This window comes from Cricetulus griseus, assembly GCF_003668045.3.
Source record: "Cricetulus griseus strain 17A/GY chromosome 1 unlocalized genomic scaffold, alternate assembly CriGri-PICRH-1.0 chr1_1, whole genome shotgun sequence".
Classification (NCBI taxonomy): Eukaryota; Metazoa; Chordata; class Mammalia; order Rodentia; family Cricetidae; genus Cricetulus; species Cricetulus griseus.
Window position 1 is genome coordinate 221,196,903 of NW_023276807.1, and position 23,641 is coordinate 221,220,543.

A 23,641-nucleotide genomic window follows, 5' to 3' on the forward strand; every position below is an offset into this window, starting at 1 on the left:
GTGTTACCTCCAGCCCCACCTTCCTTGTGCTCCTCCACACGCAAACAGCAGGAGCAGCAGTATTGGTGCCCGACCCCCAGCTCATCAGCTGCCATTAATGAGCCAATATTTCTTTCTCTATCAGTAAAGCTTTCCTTAAAAATGATAGTACATGATGTTTTCCTACTCATTCAATTGCCATATGGAACCTGAGTGTTTTTGTTTTTGTTTTTAACTCAGAAGTTTTATTAAAAAGGGAAAGGGGTGGGGGAAGGAAAGAGAAGGTAAAGAGACACAGAGACAGAGAGAGGACAGAAGAGAAGAGGGAGACAGGGAAAGTCCTGTCTGCCCCAGGTGAACAGCAGGAAAGAGCAGAAAAGAGCAGATCCTGAGTTTTTACCAAGTGCTGGCTCTTTAGATAAGCCTAGGGTTCCTTTTGCCCCTGGAAGACCTTGCCTTCGTCTCATACAAGGGCTTCCAGGTGCTGAAGGGTAGGCTTTCTAGCTGCCTTCAGTTTCAGCCTAGATTCTAAAAGATTTCTGGTACTTTCTTGCTAACATCTGTGTTCCTAGAGTTTTCCTTCCTTTGTGGTTCATGTTGATTTATTCAAATTATTAAGTAGTTTGAAGACCCCAGACAACCTTTCCCTCCTCTGTTCTCTGACTTTTCCACTTGCAGGTCAGAAACAAAGAAGGAATGTGTCTGGATAGCTTGTCCCCACACCCCAAAGCGTTTATAGTTATGCATCACATGAGAAGGACTTTTCATTTGCTGATAGATAAGATGACATCATCAGTGACATCATAGCTGTCACAGTTTGTGTATATCTTCTTTCTAATGCTTGTGTGTGTGAGTCATGCATGCACGTGTGTATGCATGCCCACATGAGTGTAAGTTCAGGGAATCAGAGGTTGATGCCAGGTGTCTTCCAAAACCACTCTCTACCTCACATGTTGAAGCTGGGTCTCCCACTTGAACCCAGAGTACTCTGATTTTGCTAGTCCATCTAGCCAGCTTGCTCTGGGGATGCTGTGTCTGTGCCTCCAGAACTAGGGAATCACAGGTAGGCTATCATAGTCACCAGCTTTTTTGTAGATGCTGTGAATATCAACTCTAGTCCTCACGCCTGTGTGGCAAGCTTTTGGCCCACTGACTCATCTCCCCATTCCCTTCACACAAGTTTGGGATTGCAGAATGACGTAATCCTCCCACTATTAAACAATCCCACAAAGAAGATCATCCAAGCAACAGACCTTTGGCTTTCTCTCTCCTTCCCAGTACCATCACATTCCAGAACCTCCTCAGTGACCTCTCTGTTTTCACTATGTCCTCAAGCTCAATTAGTTTAATAAATACCCAAATTTCCCTTAAGTTTCTTTAAGCTTTTTTTTATATTGTGGCCAGGTTATTAAAAAAGAAACCAACAATGTGCTAGCTGGAGGCCTCACACCATCCTCCACCAAGATAGCCTGGTTCTCACAATCCTTCACCAAGATAGCCTGGTTCTCACAGTCCTCTACCAAGATGGCTTGATCCCACCATCCCCCACAAAGATAGCCTGGTCCTCACCATCCTACACCAAGATAGCCTAGTCCCCATCATCCTCTACCAAGATAACTTGATCTCCACCATCCTCCACAAAGATAGCCTGGTCCCCACCATTCTACACCAAGACAGCCTGGTCCCAACTGCTCCTTTGGTTCAGTTCCATGTTCTTCCCTCCCTGCCATGTTTTAGGAGAGTCCTTGTCAATGTCATTCCATGCAGACATCTATGCAATGTGCTCCTAATTCCCCTGAGCTTATAGAGTCTTGGGTTCCTTCCCTGGATTCCTAGGCAGCATTGTGAGGGCCTCTGGGAAGCCATTCCTTACACCCCCAGATTGACAGGGTTTTTGGTTCTTCTATGGACTCCAAAGTACATCCAGCAACATATTGTTATGGGTTGAATTTTGTTTTTCCAGAAAGACAAGCTAGTGGCACAACCACTGCTTCCTTTCCACTGCAACTTTGTTGGGAAATATAGTCTTTGGAGATTAGTTAAATTAAAATGAGGTCATTAGGTAATCCTACTCCCATCTGACCTATGTTCTTATAAGGGGGACATTAAGTCACCAAGAGAGACATGTATACAAGAATGCAAATGACAGGAGAAGAAGCAAGACTTCAGCAAAGGATCTGTAAGCCAAAGAACACCAAAGACAAAGGCAGAATACCAGACCTGGAGAAGAGGCAAGGAAAGATTTCTCCATAAGCTTCAGAGGGGGTGTGGCCCTACCAACACCTGGATGTTGGCTTTCTAGACCTCAGAACTATGAAACAACACATACCCTTCAGCCATGCTACATGTGGTATTTTGTTAGAAGACTCCTAGGAATCTAATAAAGACAGTGACAAATTAGGACTGAAACAACTGTCTGTCTGACCTTGAATCAGCTGGACATGGACCATCTTTGAGTTGTAATCCATGACTGGTTGAGGATTCCAAGAAATGTGCCCTATCTCAAAAACAGTCTTCCAGTGTCAACCCTCCAAGAGACAAGAGTGCAGATTTAAATTTATTTCCCGTTCCTTTTAGGTGACAAGCTAATATGTTCTGACATGTGGTTAATATGTTATGACTTCCCTGCCTTATGCCTATTCCAGGTACATAAGGACCTCAGACATTGTTTGGTATACATTAGGTACTCAATAATATCTAATAGTAGTTCTCATGATGGGACAATAAGTAACTACAAGAGAGCATGAGAGGATGTGGATGTTAACACAGACAGAAGGAAGATGATAAATAATAAAATCAGCCCCAGGATGATCAGGCCACACTCAGAGTTGATCTGGCAATACCTGTCCTCTGGAAAAAAAACAAAACAAACAAACAAACAAACAAAAACAGTGCAGAGGAAAACGGCTTCATTCTGCTTGGAACAAAGGCCTGCAAGAGTTTTCAGGCCTGAGACTCAAGCTCCATACAGCAGTGTCTTCCTTTTCTCTTTTGTTCTACATGGAGATGGAAGGTAGAACTCAGAAAAAAAGAAAATTAAAAGGCTGAGACAGTAACAAGAATCTTATCTTTAATTGACCTTGAGCATATAGGTTGTCTTCAAAATAAAAATACTCTGTTAAATATAGACCTGTTCGATTCAAATTCTTATTTGTTAATATGCCACAAGGAAGAGCTCTTAATGCTAAGATGAGCTTCAGGAGGAAGAAAGAATGAGAAAAGCAGACAGGAAAGTATTGGGCAGATTAATATATTTCTTTAAAAAAATGTTCCCCCTACTAAGATATTTTTTAAAATAATAAAAATAATTATTTTTTAAAATAATTTTTATATAATGACTTTATAATTCATTGTGAAGTTGGCTTGGGAGATGGGTCACATTAATTGCTTCATAATGAAGGGGTGAAGAGTGTTATTTACTATGGAGGATGGACCTAGAATATTCACATTTGCTATAGTGCTTAATAATCTATATCAGTGAGTGTCAATGGAGTGCTGATAACATTTGGGACATGTGCTGGCTAGTTTTATGTCAACTTGACACAAGCTAGAGTCACCAGAAAGGAAGGACTTTAAATTGAGAAAATATCCTCCTTCAGATTGGGCTGTAGGCAAGCCTGTAGGGGGGTATGGTTAAATTAGTGATTAATGTGGGAGGGCCCAGCCCATTGTGGGTGGTGCCATTCCTGGGCTACTGGCCCTTGATTGTATAAGAAAGCAGGCTATGTGTGCCAGGATGAGCAAGCCAGTAAGCAGCGCCCCTCCATGGCCTCTGCATCAGCTCCTGCCTCCAGGTTCCCGCCCTGTTGGAATTCTTGTCCTGACTTCCCTCCCATGATGGACTATGATGTGGAAGTATAAGCCAAATAAACCCTTTCCTTCTCAACTTGCTTTTGTTCATGGTGTTTTATCATAGCAATAGTAACACTAAGTGGAACAGTGCAAAAGGATCTTTTGTTGTGTGTGGCTATTTAACACCCAAGACACTTCCCACTGAAGTCCAAGTTTCATGCCCTAGTCACGGTGACAATGACACAGTAGAATTTTAACTAGTTTCTAGAAGGAGCTATTCAAGAGATGATGATGAGTTTTGAGTCTTTGCTTAAGATCTGGACACCTTGTGGGGAGAAAGAGAGCAGGCAGGTGAGCAGGAGAGCCTTATGGATGAGTGTAAACCACGCTGAAAATGAAAAAGTTACTCTGGAGGAATGGCTCAATGTTAAGAGTGTTTCCTGCTCTCCCACAGGACAAGAGTTAGGTTCCTAGCACTCATATCAGGTGACTCATATTCAACAGTAACCCCAGCTCCAGGGGATTCAGTGCTTTCTTCTGGCTTCTGCCGGTATACACACACACACACTCACACTCACACACACACACACACACACACACACACACACACACACACACACAGCATGTATTCACACAGATGAAAATACATACACATAAATAAAAATAAATCTTTTAAAAAGTGACAGGGTACCATGTATCCTGACAGCCTGCCAGGAAACCTCATGCCAGGGCACACAGGCCCCAGGCTCCCTGGCAACTAAGGCCCTTGGCAGTGTGGGAAAATGGTAGACTTATATCATCTGGGCTCTGTTCCCTGACCCCTTCTGGGTGTCAAGGTAATATGTATATGAAACACGCTTACATTCATCCCTGCACATCTGTGTGCTTTCACTGTACATGCCTGACTATAATATCATGATCCAAACAGATGGCTAATAGGACTTGGATGTTCCAGCAAGACATGCCCATGTTCTCATTCTTAGATCACATTTTTAAAAAGAGTCTATGTAAATATAATTAAGTTAAACAACTCAGTTAACAGTCATTCTGGACTCTCTGTGTGTCTCTTAATCAATGGTGTCTTTACAAATGCTATGGATGAGAGGGCAATATGAATAGCGGTGGATGGGGAGATGCTACCAATGCCCAGGAATACCAGGAGTCATCAAATTTGGGAAGAGGATACAAGGTTCTGATGCCTGCACTTGGGGTTTCTAGCCGTTAGAGCTATGACAGAACCATTTCTGTTGTTTTAACCATTGGTCTCTAGCAATCTGTTAAAGTAGGGTTAGAAAACAAAGACAGTAGCTATATAAGTTCTGAACCCTTGGTTCATATAGCAGATAATTTTCAGATAGCAATTGCAGAGCTAAATACTAAAGTTTGCATAACTTATCACTCCAAAAGCTTTCATCCCAAGGTGATAAAAGCTCTAAGGAGGACATTCAACCATGAAACCATCAGGTCAAAAATAGAAGAACAGCACAGACACCTGACTCCTCATTTGCAGACGTCATGAGTCTATGCACATGGATAGGCTCAAACTGAAGTCTCTACCCATTAGGCTTCCCATCTTCTTTGTCTCCCTGCAGTGAGGGGCTGCATGTTTGAGGGGCTGGGAACACACACAGGAAATGAGAAGGGGAGCAGAAAAGAGGAAGTGTGTATGAATGTGCTCTTTTTATGTCACTGTGTGGTGCTGGTCTGTGGTTTCCTGACTGGCCCTTTCCTGCATGTTTCATGGGCTGCTCTCATGTAAGGAACTAGCCTGATGTAGGCCAAGCCTTCTCCTAGGAATAGCTTCCCCTGTCTTCCTGTTGTACCTCCAACCTGAGGCATTGGCCTTGTAGTCTCTAAAGGAGGGAAATGAGGAATGCTTAGGTGACAAAGGACCTCAGTCAAGATGAGGGCCTGTGCTCAGTTTCCACACAGTAGAGGGGGGGTGGGCAGGGGCATTCTCTTTGACATCTTTCTTTAAATGATGTTTAAAGTTTTATTTTTCATTATGTGTATACAGGAGGAGAAGATGTGTACCTGAGTATAGTGCCCACGGCGGCCAGAAGAGGTTGTCCGATAGATACCCTGGCACTGGAGTTATAGGCAGGTGCGAGCCACCTGATATGGGTGCTAGGAACCAAATTTCAGTCTTCAGCAAGATCAGTATGCAGTCTTGACTGCTGAACGAGCTCACTGGGCCCTAGATTCTTCTTAAACTCTTCTAATGCCATTCATGGTTTAATCACATTCCCAAAGGCCTCACCTTCCCATTGTTGTCAGAAGGACTGTGTGTCACAATACCTGAATCTTCTCCTTCTGGGATTTCGGGAGGCTTGTGGGGGTTCACAGGTGACGGTAGTGAGTGGAAGTGGGTGCAGAGCAGGCTGCTTTCAGGCAAGCAGCACCCAAAGCACTCCTGCTACCTTGTTGGTAAAAAGGATGCATCTGGACAGGGTGGGGAAGGTTCCAGAAAGTTCCAGTTCAAGACAAAACCAAGATGAATTCTTTCCTTCTCTCCTTTTTAATTTTTATTTAGAGAATACTTTATTAGTTCTTGTAATCAAACCCACGTAGATAAGACCTTACACATTTAATGCAGTGTATTACCCCTGTACAAATGGAAAAAATCCTTTTTTTATTTTTTAAGATTTTTTTTTAATCTGAGTATTTTGCTTGCATGTATGTCTGCACACCACATGAGTGGCTGGTGCCCACAGAGTTCAGAAGAGGGCATCAGATCCCTTACAAGCTGTATTGCAGACTTGTGAGCCTCCATGTGGGTTCTGGGAATCGAACTTGGGTCCTCTGCAAGAAGAAGTGCTCTAACTACTGAAGCAGCTCTCCAGCCCTTCCTCCTTTAAGACAGGGTTTAGTTTTGTAGCCCTGGCTAGTCAAGAACTTATTATGTAGCTCAGGCTGGTCTCAAATTCACAGCAATCCTCCTACCTTAGCTTCCCAAATGCTGAGATTACAGATACCAGCTGCTAAACCTGGTAGGAATAAATCTTGCCCACTCATTTGTACTCAGGGCATAGAAGTATAGAGCTCAGACAACAATTCTGATACATTGTATCATCACATGCGCTTGGGCAACTCTTGAGACACATTGTATCACAGGCTCAAGCCCACCCTTTCCTTAATGCTTTCTCGTATGAGAAGTTCTAAGGGTGGACAGAGTTGGGCACAGAATGGATCCGCAGGCATCAGCAAGAAGAAGACAGGGAGAGCTAGTCCTTCAGGGTGCTGATCAGAGAGGAGTATGACACTTAGACATGGGTGATCATAAAATTTATCCTCCAGTTCATGGTTTGATTGACATTAGCAGTACACTATTAATCATCCCTGGGCAGGGCATACAAACTGGGATGCAAACAGAACCTATGGTCACCCTACCTGCAAATGAGTTGGGGATGGGATAAGAGGGGAAGGAAAAGCAAGAAGTATGAGCGGGCAGAGAGAAAACATAAAGGAGGTTCCCGGCCACTGATGTCCTCGCTACTTGTTTGCAGGCTGTTGCTTTAATCCTTTTCCCAGTCTATCAAATTAGTACATTAGAGGAAAATATAATGACATAAGCCTCCACCTGCCACAGAGAGCCAGCTCCTAACAAACACAATTTCCTATGACTATCAAAGCAAAGGGAAGTGGGGATTCAAGAAGGGCAGAACACATTTCTCGTCCAAGCCACTGCTGATCTCTTTAGCAGCTGCCTGCTTTCTGCGAAGACTTAGGTGCTAAGGCTGGTAATTATTTTCAGACCTGATCTGTTCTAGAGATAGGGTCTCAGTGTGTAGCCCAGGCTGGCCTGGAACTCACCATTCTCCTGCCTCCTCCTATGGAGAGCTGGGGTCATAGATAAGTGCTGCCATTCCTGCTTTGCCATAGCTTTGTTTCAGCAAAGAGAAAGTGTGACGAGGCATTCACATTTACACAGAAGGAAGTTGAGAATCTAGATGAACAACTTGAAGTTGGCAGTCTGCCTGGGGTAAGGGTGCTGTGCAGCCACCACATCAATGTGGGCTGTCCGGGGTAGGTCTCTGTTGCTTCCGTTTCATCACGCACAGCCTAGAGAGAGGGTTGTCAATGCAGCAGTATTCTTACAGAGGAATATGTGCTTGGCAAGTCTGAAAGGGCTGGCAGCATTATGAGAACTGGAAGGATGATAAAGGGACATAGAGTGAAACAGAAAAATTCACTGACGCCCAAGCGGTGGGGAAGGACAATACAGAGTTAGGAAGCAGGGGAGGAAGAGGCTACTAACTTCAGGAGAATCTAAGGCAAGGATGCTGGGCCTGGGCCCCATCCCTATACACCCTGGGGACTATGTCCTCCAAAGGCACTGAGCAAAGCTGGTCCTTGGCATGTGGATCAATCCCTCCTCTACATCGCATGCTTGCCCAGGTTCTGTTTCTTTCTATCAGAGAACTTGCATTGTGTTTTAAAGATTCATTCATGGGTGTGAGTCAATATCATAGCCTTGGTCAGGAAGCCCCATGAGAACAGGGAATTCACCCATGTTTGGAAAATGTCAGTGTCCCATGCCAGGCACTGGAGGCACACAACAACATTTGTGGGATGTAGGACAGAATATTCAGGATGCTTTTCTGTTTGGTCTCATCCATAACCAGGGTTTCATTCAGCCACCATCCACAGCCTGTCCAGTCCAAATTCTTTGTCAAGACAGAATCTCTCTCCAGAATCACCTACCAATGGTGTTTTCAAATGATGCCGCTTGAAAATAGGAAGGCACCGCAAATATACTCAAAGAGATAAAAACCAAGTGGCAGATGCACCACTGCCCAGCCAGTTTCCTGTAGAAACTGGGAGTAGAGTCCCATCTACCTGGGGCAGGCTGCAGTTCTTCACGCTTGCTCTGTGTTCTTGCATTTCTGAGCATCAGAGCCTTTCACTCCAACTCCTCTGTTCTCTGAGCTGCAGTCACTTCTTTCCGTAGACTGCACTGGTTAAGAGTGTACACTCTGGAGGTGGATTGTCTGGGTTTGAAAACAAAACCCACCACTTAGCTAACAATTTGCTTAACTCCTCTGCACTGGGTTTCCTTAAATAGAAACTGGAGATAATAACAGTGTGTGTTTCAGAGGGGCCTTTTGAGAAGTCAGCGAGAGAACATGAATGTGGGGGTTAGCTTCTATCCAACAAAAATGTCAGCTTACAGCATCACAATCATTACTTCACCACCACCATCACATCATAGTCATCGCTATGGTTACTACTGTTACTACTGCCATCATCACCATCGTCACTGCTAACATCATCACCATCACCACCACGAGCATCATCACCACCAGCATCAGCAAGACCACCACCCCATCATCACCAACACTACCACCATCATCACCACCATCATCACCATCAATCATCACTACTGCCATCATCATCAATAGCAATACCACCATCATAACCACCGTCACCGCTGTCACCATTGTCACCACGGTTACCAGTCCACCACCATTGGCATCATTCCTTCCATCATTAGTGCCATCATCAGATTACCATATCCATGGCTATACTAATCTATGCTGTTAGCATCTCTCCACAGACCTCCACCAACAGCCATACTTGCCCCCCTCTAATCTCCATCCTTTAACCGATATCATCATTTTAAAAAGGCAATTTCACATCACTCAAGATTTTACACTATATCCATGTTTCCCACAAGGTGAGATTAAAGCAAAGTTATTAACTTGACTTTAATTGTCAATCTGGGGACACCTATGACCTCAAACCTGCCACGTGCCTTCCCAAGTTAGGGCTGTATGATGTCAATGTTCCCTTTTCTCTTTCCTGGTCAAAAATGCTCTACTGTATTGGTTAATCCTCTCTCTATGTGTCAACCCATAGCAAAGGCTTCCTGTGCTGAAACTGCCCAGAAATGTCATCAATGACATCTAGTCCCAAAGACAGTGAGTCTATTTCTGGTTTTCTCTATTTCTTTGTTTTTTCTTTTCTTTTTTTTTTTTTTAAGATTTATTTATTATGTATGCAGTGTTCTGGCATGTATGCCTGCAAGCCAGAAGAAGGCACCAGATCTCATTACAGATGTTTGTGAGCCACCATGTGGTTGCTGGGAATTGAATTCAGGACCTCAGGAAGAGCAGCTAGTGCTCTTAACCTCTGAGCGATCTCTGCAGCCCCTCTGAAGACTCTTTAGCATTGTCCCACACTGCTAACCACTCCTGTCTTGGGGTCCCCTGCCTCTGTTGATTTCTCTTTTCTTTTACTACCCTTTTTTTTTTCTCAGCTCTATGAAATCTGGCTTCCCTGACTGCCCTAACTGGAACCCTTCTCTTGCTCTACTCATTCTTCATAGATGGCCCAGCTCTCTGGCATGACAGCCATTGCATGACATTATCCAAATCCTCTGTCTATGTCCTGTCCTTCTGAGCTGCAGGCCTACATTGCTTCATGGGGGTGTTTCAAAAATATTTCAAACACAAGGCGTGTGAAGGTGAAATTTCAGGGTGCACTTCCTTTCTCGTCCCAACGAATGATGCCAGCACCCATTCTGCTGTCCAAGCCAAAGGCTGAGTCATCTTTGTCCCCTTCCTTTTGTTCCCTCCCCACATTTAATTAATGATAAGTTTCTATTGACTCCACCTTCTTGATGGACACAAATCTATTGACTTATCTGTTCCCAAGAACACTCCATTCATTCGTCCAAGTCCACATCTCCCTCCCACTATAGATACCACCTCCCAACCCATCCCCCACCACTCTTCCTCTCTCGGTCCCTCTGCTCTGCTATAGAGTTTAGGGGTTGGGGTGGGGGAAAACCTGCCTTAGGTTTGCCAGAGAATTAACAGGTTCTACATACAAAAGAATAATTCCTTTAGGCAAATGAAAAATATCACTGTGGTCCTGTCTTAGTAATTCATCAGGCAAAACAGCCCACTGAGGACTTTGAGAAGTCTTGCTGCAAAAAGAGTGTGCTCATGATTTTCAGGGTATGGCTAGGGGGATGTGCTCTCAAGATAGAACTAAGGTCTTCCCGCTGTAAGCCAATGCCCTACCACTGAGCCACAATCCAGTCTCCAGAGTTGTTTAACCAAGCATTTCCAAGCTTCGATGAGCATAAATCTCTTCTCCAAGTCTGCCTTCTTTTTCTTCCCTCTGGTTCTATCCCCTCTTTCCTCTTTCTTCTCCCTCCCTCCCTTCCTCTCTTCCTCCTCTCCTCTCCCTCCTGTAGTGCTAGAGATAGAAACCAGGACCTTATACATACCAGGTAAGTAAGCTCTTAGGCCACACCCCCAGCCCTGGGGCATACTCTCTGCAGCATACTGTGTACTGTTTTAAAATACAAATGTAGTCATTGTCTCAATTTGAAAAGAAGACAGATGAGTAGATAAATAAAAAATGGAAGTTTTTTTTCCTCTGGAAAACTAGCAGCTCTCAGAGATAGCTGTGCAGGGTAATGACAGAATAGACAACCAACAGTCCCAGTTCCAGGGACCTACTATGTGCTAGATACTTCTTACCCATCCTACAACCAAGAGTTCCAGTACCTCACTCTATTATCTCACTCTATTATCCCCTCCAGAAAATTCCTCAGACATTCATAGCCATTCTTGAACTTGGGTCCATTGCCCTTTCCATAGGCCCTCAAATACCATAGAGACATCACACTACCCCAGGAAAATCTCCACTGCTTTCAGAACTATGTGTGGGATTCTGTACGTGTGTAATATTAGCATTTGGGAGGCTGAGGTACCAGGATCGTGAGTTCAAGGTTAGTCTGAGCTACAGAATGAGTGTGAAGCCAGCCTGGGCTATGTAGTGAGTCCCTGCCTAGAAACCAAATCAATCGCAACTCTATGCTGTTCCCTAGCTCCTGCCTAACCCCAGATTCCCCATGTGAGTGTTCTACACCTTCCGTTATTGTGGCCATCTTTCCTTTGGAAACTTATAAATAATACCTCGGACAGCCTTCTAGCTATTCTCCACCATTCTCTCCTTGTGGAAAGTGACGCCACTACTTCAGTCCCATCTGCCCTCCAGTGCCCTCTCATTGCTGTCACCACAGAGAGCATTCTAGTCAGAACAACTGAAGACTCTTCATTTGTCATCAAGATTGGGCAGTATAGTACCCCTGCAGCTTGGAAATCATGTTACTTTTTAGATGATAAATAAATGAGTTGAGCTAGCAGTGGACAGCATCGGTATACAGAAATGGCACACACAAGCGAGACTCAAGTGTCAGCAGAAGAGGGAGGGAGATGCACCTCCTGAAAGGTGGCTGGGGCTTCCTCTCTGCACACACACTTTCTCATCAGAGACCATGTGATGAACAATCAAGGCCCCAGCCAGATCAGCTACAGGAAATAGAAGTTCACCAAACCATAGCAAGAATGCAACTGCAAGAGACGGCATGCTCATCAATACCTTCCGCCCTGGTGTGCGAAACCTGTGTGCTCTGCGAGACACAGCATGGTGACTTGGCAGCCAGGACCACACACAGCACTAACAAAAGGAGTCATAGGTGAAGTTCATGGACGTTGGCTTTTAAAACTTTAGAAGAACTGGTGACATAGAGTCATTTTAGTTCCCTTGGACCTAGGGAGACTTCCCCAAGTTATCCAGATTCCTCTGTTCAAATTATGAGCCCTCTGGGGGAATGTTCTGAGGACCAACTTCTCTTCCCCTCCCATCATCATGAAGAAGTGTTCTGGAAGAGAATGCGTATGTCCTCATTGTGTCCACCCATGGGAAAATTCATTATCATGTTTGTTGAGAGACTGACCATATGGATTCATATAGTGAGTGTTCAGTAAGTGCAGGTTAAAATCAGCCAGTATGTTGTAATCCTGCCTAGAAAAATGGAGTGTGTACAGCTGGAGGCAGCTGGTACAGCAAGCTAAAAACACCTCTCCTGATGCCAATCTGCCCCTTGCCTAGAGAGTGCTAGAAGAGGCTTCTGGGCTCAAGAAGCGCTGCTCCTCTGCCCAGGAAGTAGGAGGGTCAGATCAGCTAAGGAAACAGCATTCTCCACACTAACCTGGATCTCCGTTTGCACTGTGCATTTGACCAGCTTGAAGTTCTTCCCTGGGTTGAAGCTGTTGCTATAGAAGCAGACCTTGAGGATACGCACGTCTTCCTTCTCCACATCTACTGGGACCACCACCATGGGCTCCGGGGGGCCCTCGGGCCGGCGTAAAGTGCCCACTTTTACTCGGCTCAGGGGCTCAGACACCCCGGACATCCTTTCAGACAGCAGCTAGGACCGGCACATTGCAGTCCTGCAGAAACAACAGAGACAGCCCCAGAGTGAGTTCCTGAAAGCCACATGCCTCATCCCCCAGGCTGGCACACCCCCAAGCTCCATGACTGATGCAACAGCCTGTCCTCTTAGTCCTGAAAACTCCCTGCAAAGGCCACTGGGGAGGCTATGGCATGTAGGAGCCAGGTGCAAAGTATCCAGGTATAAAGTCCAGACTTGAGGCTCGCAAGCACACAGGCTCCATCTTCTAGGGGACCTCTCTCCCTCTCTGTTCTCCTCTGGCACTGGCTCCCAGGCAAGAGGCCCACACTTAGCACATGCAACAGCTGTGAGAGGAGGCGGCGGCATGACACAGCAGAGCAGAAAAAGCGGGCAGGGAAACAGTGGCAAAAAGGAGGAGGGAAATAGGAATGGAGGGGAAAATCTGAGAAGAAACAGAACTTGGGACTAGGTGTCCCCAAGGGAATGAACAAAGAAGACAACAAAGTGTCCAGATCAGGAACTGGTCCTTAGCCTGGCTGGTCTACCTAAAACCTTGATACGAACCAGAGTTTTCATGTAGAAGGCCTGGATATCCTAGGAATTCATCATCTAGAGTATCTGGTATCTCAGGAAGGTCCACCAAGGAGGGAAAAGCCCTCATTTCCCCACTGTTTAGTGTGGAAAGTTGTTTTGCATGACAGATGGGGCTAGCCTGGGCTTCTATATGATGCAACCAGTATTGATGACAACCTGGTATGACACAGAAGTAAACTGTATGAATCCTTGTAAACTGCAGTTCACCCCCCAAATCCTCAGCTGTGCTTCCCCTAGCCTCTGCATCCAACAGAACTATCAAGGACTTGGTCTCTGCTGATCTAAAGCAGGGAATGGGACCAGTGAGATGGCTCAGCAGGGAGGGGCCTGACCATCCCACATGCTCCGTCCTCAGTCCCACAAGGTAACAGGAGAGAACATATTCCAGAGACTAGTCTGTACTCCAACATGTGTGCCTACAGATGCACATGTACAGGGTTACACACACACACACACACACACACACACACACTAAAAATGCATAAATAAAATTATAAAGCAGGAAGTGTCCAAAAGAAGTGAGGAAAGTTGTAACTATGCATTGATGATATTAGCTGGGGCTCATATGGGGGTCACCAATGTACTTCCAAGCTCTGTCCTCAGTGCTGATATTGAGTGTGTCTTTGGTGAGGACTGGATATTCTTAATTTCCAAGACTTTTTCTAAAACAATCATGCTAAAGTTGGGCATGATGGCTTACACCTGTCATTTCAGCACTTGGGAAGCCGGGGAAGAAAGACTGCCATTAAATGTGAGGCCAGCCTAAGCTACAGGGCCTTGTCTCAAAATAAAAACCATCCAGCTTGTGCTAGAATAAGGTAGACCCTAGTACTGAGACTTACTCTTAGACATAAAAGGTGTCCCTTCTCACATGAGTATGGCTTTAGGGGGAGTTGCCTAGACCAGGAATCAGGGGAAATGACAGAGCTGGCTGTGTTGATAGAAATATGGAGTCGAGTATTTTAGAAGCAGAACACATGCTGTGATTATTTATTTATACGGAGTCTAGTACCAGGAAAGATTTGAACAGTCATTAACTCTAAAGAACCACTTCTTTAAGACAAAATAATAGAGGCTGGGAAGGTGGCTCAGTCAGTCAAGTGGCTGCTGTGCAAATATGAGCACCTGAGTTCATATCCCTGACACCCTTATAAAAGCCAGGTGTGGAGGTGTGCTCCCACAAGCCCAGCACTGGGGCAGCAAGAGAGAAACAGGCAGGGCCCTGGAGCTGGCTGGCTAGTCTAGTTGAGTCCATGAGCTCTCCAGACAACAAGAGATCTTGTCTCTGAGAACAAGTGGCGAGTGAATGAGAAAGACATTCAAAGTTTACCCCAGACCTCTACTTGTGTGTGCACACACACCACACGTTACATGCATACAGACCCACACAAAAGTATACCTGTAACATTCACACACAAACAACAACAAAGGAGATTTGTTGTAGGAAGGGACAAAGGAGGTGTCTTGAGGATGTGGGGAGAAACAAGACATTCCTCTTAGGTCAGGGCAGGCAGAAAGGGGAGCAGAAGGCTCAGAGCTCAAAGGTGGCTATAGCTTGGGACAAGACTGACAGAGAAGAGAACGTGTGTATATGTTCTAGAAGTCTATCTGTATTTGTATACCCCTCTTTATCTATGTATTCTGGGCCCTGGTGTTCTAATGATCTATCTGAATTCTCCTTGATCTGGAAGGAATTCAGAAATTATTTGAGGGGTATCTTCAGGAAGCACCCCTAGAGCAATGGGAAGGGAAGACAGACAAAGAGAGGACTTGAGCAACCCCTATTTCAACCTGCTGGGAACTGGATGGACCTGAGAGGAACATATCTCACTCAGAAAGAGAGGGATCTGGGAGCACTTATTCCCACTTCTTATGCTCAGTGTCCCTGGCATTTCCAGTCAGATCTGCACAAGGGAGACGCCAGAAAGCCTTTAGGCAAAGATGCAGACCTGGCAGCTGGGAGATGAGGGAGAATACTGAAGTGGCAAGGCCTGAGGGGACCCAGAGGGGATGATGGCAATGCTGCTTTAGGACTGAGAGGATGATGAACGTGCTTTGTCCCCAAATAGCATAGTCCTAGTTTTGTCCTTAAATAGCATAGTCCTAGCCAGGAGTACAAACAAACATCGACATGTAATTCAGTAAGTAAGTGGTGGGCCTACCGGCCTCAGGATCTGCTGGGTCTGGTAGGCATCTATTTGTGTGCTGTAATTTGTACAAGGCTTTCACAAGAAAGATTATGAGATGGGCATCTGAACGGGGAAGTGGAGTGACATATGACCCTTGACCCCAGAGACTTACACCTGCAGTGGACTGAATGCTTGCATCCTTTAATGTTCATATGCTCAAATTCTAACCCCCAAGATGCTGGTATGAGAAGGTACGAATGCTGAGATGTAGAGTACCAATGAGTGGGATTAGGGCTCTTTTAAAAGGAACCCGAGAGAGCTTTGTCACCCTCTAAAACTCAAGAGCCAATGGTGAGAGCTTGGGAATAGTCCTCATCCATGTGTCATGTGTGTCACTGGCCTATGGGAGGAGTGGAGGAGACGATCCTTGCTTGAAGATAAAGCAGGGAAGGTTGAGGCAACATGGCAGGGACTTGGGAATGAGACCTTCGGATGCTCCTGAGCCCAAGGCGCTACAGCCACTCGTATAGCAAGAGCCGGCCAGAGGGTGAGAAAGCTGCAGCGAGGATGTGGGAACTCTGAACATGGCAGCCGGTTTTAGGAGACAGTCTTGCAATCACTTGTAAAACCAAACATGTGCTTACCACACCATCAAGGGACTGTGCCCCTCGGTGTTTACCCAAAGAAGTTTGACAGCCTAACAGCCTCACGTCCACCTGCTCATGGAGGTTGATGGCGGTCTCACCTGTGGTTGCCAAAATGTGGAACCAGCCAAGATGAATGGATATGTAGATATTCCTAGGCCTCACTGGCCAGCGGGACTAGCCTGTTTGGTGAGTCCCAGGTCAATGTTTCAAAGGAGATAGATGATACTCCATTGTTAGGATCCAAGGCTGTTCTCCAGTCTCTATATGTACATGCACACTGGTGCATGCATACTCCCCCACACATGTGCCATCCTCATACACATGAACACACACACACACACACACACACACACAGAGAGAGAGAGAGAGAGAGAGAGAGAGAGAGAGAGAGAGAGAGAGAGAGGGAGAGAGAGAGAGGATCTGTCAAGCCATAGAATACATGGAAAAACCTTAAGTGGTTTTGTTTTTCTTTGAGACAGGGTCTCAGCATGTGTGCCAACCTGACCCCAGAATCACAGAGATCCACCTGCCTTAGCCTCCTGAGTGCTGAGATTACAGCTGGCTTCATACCCAGCTTAATGGATATTTTTAAGTAAACGAGGAATCTACATACATCCTGTGTGGAAAAGCGAAAGTTTGGAGATAGTTTTAAGACCAGCAGTTGGTGGTGTGAGGAGAGGGTGGAGGGACAAACTGACATCTCAGAGGATGCTGGGATATGGAAATGTTGATGGTGAGTCCATCGTGGTAGGCGAGGATCTTTTACCTGTCTGTCTCATAGAAGGCACGTGAAGGAAGAACTCTCACGTTAAACCACAGAGAAGGCCACAATGGCACCAGTGGATCTTCACCAGTCATAACAAATGTTCCACTTTGGTGTGAGATGCCAGCAATGGGAGATGTACATGTGGTGATGGGTGGCATGATGGGAATTCTTTGCCTCTCCTGTGATTTTGCTGTAAGTCTAAAACCACTCTTGAAACAGTCAAGTATATATGTAACAATGAGAAACCACAACCTGGTGAACCAGAGAGCTACACCCATCTCCCAACCTGACCAAAGTGCCTAGCTCAGTGAACATCTTGTCCCCCGTCCTGACCATGACCAAATATTAATAGTCTGCCTCTCGCCAGCTAGCACCCACACCAGTTGACAAGTCATACATTGCCTGTAAGCTCAGAGGATGTGGATATCTGATCTTCAGCAGCTTCCCCTAGCCCAGCAGGCTTGTGGCCCACAGGGTTCTGGCAGAAAATATTTTAGCAAAGTCATCCTGGTCACCCACAATCTGCTTTTACCTTTAGCCTCATGTGGGCCCCTCAGTTCTGCATTTTTGTCCCTGAGAAACATTTGCAGTAGGAACTGCCAGAATGGTTATAGATTCTAGAAAAATCTTAAAACACACACACACACACACACACACACACACACACACACACACACACACAATCAATCCTGAAAAATGGGTAGTAACTAAGAAGCCCATTTAAAAGATGGGAAAACATGCCTGAGAAGGTTTAAGATATTGGACAAGAATTCATGTCTGTTAAGAGGTGAACGTGAAGGCTAGAGAGATGGTTCAGAGGTTAAGAATACTTCCAGAGGACCCAGGTTCAATTCCCAGCACCCATATGGCAGCTCACAACTGACTCTAATTCCAGTTCCAAAGGATTTGGCACCTTCACACAGAAGTACATGCAGATAAAACATACATAAATAAACAAAATAAATAAAGAAATTAACTTTTAAAAATTAAGTGAACTTAAGGGCTGGAGCACTTGTCCAGTATGTTCAAGGATCTGGATTTGATCCCCAACATCACACACACACACACACACACACACACACACACACACACACAGAGAGAGAGAGAGAGAGAGAGAGAGGGGGGAGAAGAGAGAGAGGCAGGCAGTACTACCCCTAAGGGTGACATAAACTCTGCAAGAACAAATGTGCCAGCCAGCATTTACCATCCCAGAAACAATCCTGAGCCTCCCTGGGAGTCTTTGTCTCCATTGGTCCTCTAAGATCTAAGAAAAGAAAACATAAATTTGAGCCCAAAGACCCCAACCCACAAGACAGTGCCCATCTCTCTTTTAACATATGATTACAGCCCAGACTCCATTCAGCAAACAGCAATCTGCAATGAATTACCCAAACTCTTCCCAAAGCAGAGTAACTGGAAGGTAGGGTTTAGGGAAGCCTATCCTCATGGTCTGAGATTCACCTTCCATTCTCCGGTCTCTCTTGCTCACTCTGCCTGTGTCCCTGTCCCAGAATTAAAAAGGAGAAGAAGAAGAAGAAGAAGAAGAAGAAGAAGAAGAAGAAGAAGAAGAAGAAGAAGAAGAAGAAGAAGAAACCCAAGATCCTGTGAAACAGCTTAACTTTTCTCCACCTAAACATGGAGATTATAATACCCTGCTTACTTTCTAGAAGATTTGTGAAGCTGAAGGAAGAAAAGTAATGAAAGCTCATTGTTAGCAATAGGACACAAAGGGAAGTCACCCCATGGCTGTGCCTTGCCTATATAGGTTCCAAAATCTTATGTGACTACTTCATTTCCATATTTTGTTCATTCGCCCAGTAGCTTTCTTCAGGGTAAACTATTCATCTTCAGCCTCCGCCTGCCCTTTCTATGATGTAAATATTCCCACCATGGCTGATTCCAAGCTACCAATGTATATCACTGAGATCCAGGACAGGACAAGATTCGAAGACCCTCCAGAGAATCCTATTCCTGGCAATGAAACTTGCCTGCATCTCCCAAAGGCTTGAATTTCTCATCTGGAGCCTTAGCCTGTTTCTGGCTTCAGTGACTGCAAAGTTTTCTGACCCTCAGCTTCTGAGCCAACGTCCCACCCTTTTCTCCAGACCTCTTGGCTCTGCCAGGCTTGGTGACCACTCCACCCGCGTCCTGGTCTGCCCCACCCCCCACTGGCCCGCCATGTGCTGTATAAGGCATGTCTCTACCATGGCACCAATGAAACCCCCTCTAGCTCTGAGCCGCCCTAGGCTTCAGCACACCTCCCAGCCCCCAGAACTGCCCAGACTACAGGCAAAGAATAACAAACACAAGGAAATGGGCCCAGATTAAAACAGGAAGCATTTTGATTGGCCATAAGAACTTTTGGCCCAAACATTCAAAGGGTATTCCAGGGGGCTGTTCAGTCTCCGTGTTCCTGATAATCCTCTGGAAGAAACTCAATTATGCTCTTCCTGAATGGCAAGCCGTCTACCTGCCCAAAGGAGGCGGGACTGAAGCAGGATTTAAATCTCTTCCAGATAATACAGCCATAGTACCAGCTCTGTGCTCCCAGCCTAGGGACCCAGGGACACACATCACAGGGAAAGAAAGTCCTCTGCCTGGTGGACATTGTAAAGCAGGCTAGCTGTCTAGTGAGCTCTTGGGACACTTGTCTCTGCTCCCTCCACGCTGTGGTTACAGACACATGCAGCTATACTCAGCTCTTCACAAAGGTGCTGGGGATTCCAACTCCATCACCTAGCTCCTGACCTGGGACTCTTGATTCTCCTAGAGTGGGAGTACAGGTATGTGTGTCACCACGCTTTTGTTTGTTTGAGACATGTCCTGGAACTGATACATGACCCAGCAGTCTTAGCCTCAGACTTCTACAGTCTTCTGCTTGGCATTCTGAGTGTAGAGGCCACAGGTATTGGTGGCCACTCCCAGTTTGAAAGATATCCTTTAATCACGTTATGTACTTTCGCCTGTACTTTCAGTGGTCATTCATTTATAAAATTCCAGCAGTATGTCTTGGTAATTTCGGTCTGAGGCCTCTGCAGCTTACAGCTATGCCATCTGGACCAAGTGACATTTCTAGGCCCCTGTTTCCTCTTTGGGGACATGAAGCTAATGTTATCTATCTACAGAATCTTTCTGAAGAATTAGGAGCATTGCAATACAGTCCTTGGCACATGTATTTTTCTTTTTCTCTTTCTCCTTTCTTCCATCCTTCCTTCCTTCCTCCTTCCCTCCCTTCTTTCTTTCTTCCTTTCTTTTATGCCTGTGAATTAGCTAAAGAAAGGACTGGAAACCTAATTTAATAGCAAGGCCCAGTTTTCAAAAACCAGCTCAGTGGTAGATAAGGTGGCCTCCACAGCTCTCTCAGTCTCTGCAGTGCTAAGACTGCCTTCCTCTTCCAGTCTGCCTACCTGGAAAGCCTCCCCAACCCCCAATTCCCGCGCTGCCCACATAAGTTCCCCTGCTGCCTGACCTGAGAACACCGAAGCATGTTCCATGGAAGGAAGCCCCACGGGAGACAGTCCTAGCGCCAGCCACTCAGACCAGCAGAAGTCAGAATGTCACAAGAGACACGTTTTGTTTCCACTCTGTCTCTGAGTCACTTCCCCTGGCCATTTCCACATCAACAAAATGGGGAAGGCAGGCCTTTCCTATCTTGGGGCCTGCTGGGCACAGGCACTTAACTAATTGCAATGACCTCAAAGTCTTCGGGAGGCATTCCTGAGCTCCTGGGCACGGCTGGGCCCCATGAGCTCCATGTCTCACACATTGACTTGGTCCTTTCAGCCCCCAGGTTCCTGTGGGGCCAGCATTCTACAGCTCGGGGACCCCCAGCCTTCATTTGGTTAATCTCTTCCCTTCTTTCCAGGCGAAGGAATGAACCAGGAGGGTTGTGATTACTGCCAGCTATAATTCACAATAATTCAAAGAGCATTTGCGACTCTACCACATTTTCAGCTCCCCACCCCCGCACCCATTACCCACTTGGAGTCTTCTGTTACCAGCACCTGCCCCCATACAGGTCAGCTGGCTTGGGCTGGCTCTCTGGAGGGCAGGGAGAGCAGCAGAGACACAGCACCTTACTTTCCTGTTAAGGCAACCTCGCTGGTCTCCCCATTAGTTCAAGTCTTGGTCCTTGTTGCTGACCAGATTCATCTCCCTCCTGTTTGACCTCAAGGTTCTGCTGCTTCCCACAATCCCTAGCACTGGTAGTGGTGCGTGCATGCCTATGATCCCAGCACTCAGACAGGCAGGAAGAGCATGAGCAGTCTGAGCTGTAGAGTGGGACCTTCCCTCAAGCCAAGCAGGGACTGGAGGGAGCCCAGTTGGTGTTTGCTGTCCAAGTAGGAGGACCTGAGTTCAATCCCCAGCATCTGCATAAACTATCAGACACACCTAAAATTCCAGCACTAGGAAGGCAGAGATAGGAAGACCCTGGGGCTCACAGCCCAGCCTGCTCCAGGTTCAGAAAAAAACAAAAAGCCAAAATACCAAGGTTCCTGTAGAATGACAGCTGAGGTTGACCTCTTCCATTTACATGTGTGTTCACACATGAGCACATGCAGCTCCACACACATTCTCAGAGACATAAAACACAAACACCAAAATAATAATAACAACAAGGATAATGAATTTACACACACACACACACACACACACACACACACACACACACACACTAGTCACAGCATGATATGACCCTGAAGCGTCCCTAAGTGTACTGCTTGACAAACACTAGGCAGAACCTGTCCATTGGGCTTTGGTACTCTGGAAAGTGTGAGCCAGAAGACCAGGAAACAAATGTCACACTGAACTGGGGATAAGAGTGGGAGAAGGGTCACTGAGAAACAAGACCAGAAAATGGCAACACGTTATTAAAGAATTTGAACTCCATGTGTTGGGGGAAGGTTGTATTTTTAATAAGCTCATGCCTGCTGATGGGGTTCTCACTGAAGGGACTCGAGCATGTGGCTCTGGCAGGCTTTGCCCTTCTCCCATTCCCCCTGCCTAGCTAAAATCCATTGGATTTTATATTCCTAAAGCTGCCACCAAGGTCTATTCTCTTATTTGGCTACTTCCTCCTCTCAAGGTTGATTATCAAAACCCAGCAATCATAAGACCCCTTTGGTTCGACTAATTGACATCTCCAACTAAAGTTAAACACCTCATCTTAACACAGGGTTTCTCCCCTTTACCTTTATAAACTGCCCTTTGCCTATGTGCTATGTCTGTCTCCTCTCTATCCAGAGGTAGTCCTTTGTCACACTGGGACAAATATATATCCCCACCCCTTCCCCTTTCCCCTACCCTCCATCCCCTTTACCACCACATACTAGCCCATTCTCACGCAGTCTTCCCTCTTTTCTCCTTTTAAACATCACACCTGCAAAGTCATTTGCTGCTGTTTTCTGCCTGAGTCAGAAAGCGGCCACTTTAACTTTTCTTCTCCACTTAATAAAGGCCTCTCTGTGAAAACAGGTGTTCGGGTGTGCTGTGCAGAGGGGTTGGAGTGGGGTGGGGGCTCCTTCCCTCACAGTATGACCTCAGAGGCAGCAGGAGCAATTGGGATAAAGCTTTGCACAGGGATGCCTTGTTTCATAGCATGCGCCAATTCTGTGGTGTAACTATTTCCATCATGGCCAATTTCAACTCCCAGCATGATCTCTCTGAAAGCAGAGCTGGGGAGAAATGGGTGCCCCTGGCTCATGAGAGCCTTTCCCTGTCTGGACAGTGTAAGAGTCACAGTTTTTTAGGGTTACTGGCTTCCAGCCCATCTCTGACCTTTGACACTCACAAAAGAACTCTCAAAATCTCCACAGACTTGCAAGACAAAGCAAGTTTAACTTGAGAAATAGGAACAAAACCCTTCTTACAGATTAAGAAAAAAATAAGCTAGGCATATTAGCACACAGCTGTAATCCCAACACTTAAGAAACAGATGCAAGGGGATTATCAAATTGAGGCTAGCCTGTGCTACATAGAAATAACCTGCCACAAACAGGTAAATAAGTGAAATCTTCCCCTGGTGGCATGGGGAAGCTCTATGAATTAGAAATGTGGGCTAAAGCTAGCTGTATTGTAACTCACTGTTAGTCAAAGTAATGTGCCTATCAGAAGTTAATGCATAGTTGCACTAAACTAGAAAACCTCTAAAAAACTTTTTCCCCTGGGCTTTGTACGCATGTGGCTCTAGCGGGGTTCTGCTCACTAAGGGCCACAGGGATCACAGGTCTGGGTTCTAGAGTGAGGGACGCTCTGACACAGGTACAAAGGTCTATATCTCTGAGGCCCGTGGGGAAAGTAAGAGTTGTAAAGATAAGATGGAGAGTCAGTTTCAAGTGCATGTAAAAGATCCTTCAGCCAAGACTTCAAACAGGGATGGGACGAAGCAGGAGAAGGGTCTTTATCTTTCCATGCAGGTATCCTTCAATGTCTGCAAGGAACTCATTCTAAAACATTACAGATGTCAACATCCAAGGATATTCTAGCCCCTCGTATAAATGACATGGCACTTGTATCTAAC

The 23,641-nt window shown here is 45.8% G+C and overlaps 1 protein-coding gene across 2 annotated transcripts in view; it reads right to left on the reverse strand.

Annotated features, from left to right (window-relative positions):
* Positions 1–23,641, reverse strand: part of Ptk2b (protein tyrosine kinase 2 beta) — a 117,005-nt gene that overhangs the window by 44,741 nt on the left and 48,623 nt on the right. For both annotated transcript variants that reach the window (XM_027390286.2, XM_027390287.2), the window contains exon 2: positions 12,782–13,022. In XM_027390286.2, coding sequence (XP_027246087.1) covers positions 12,782–12,985 — 204 coding nt within the window. In that variant the 5' untranslated portion in view covers positions 12,986–13,022. The remainder of the gene's footprint in view (positions 1–12,781; positions 13,023–23,641) is intronic.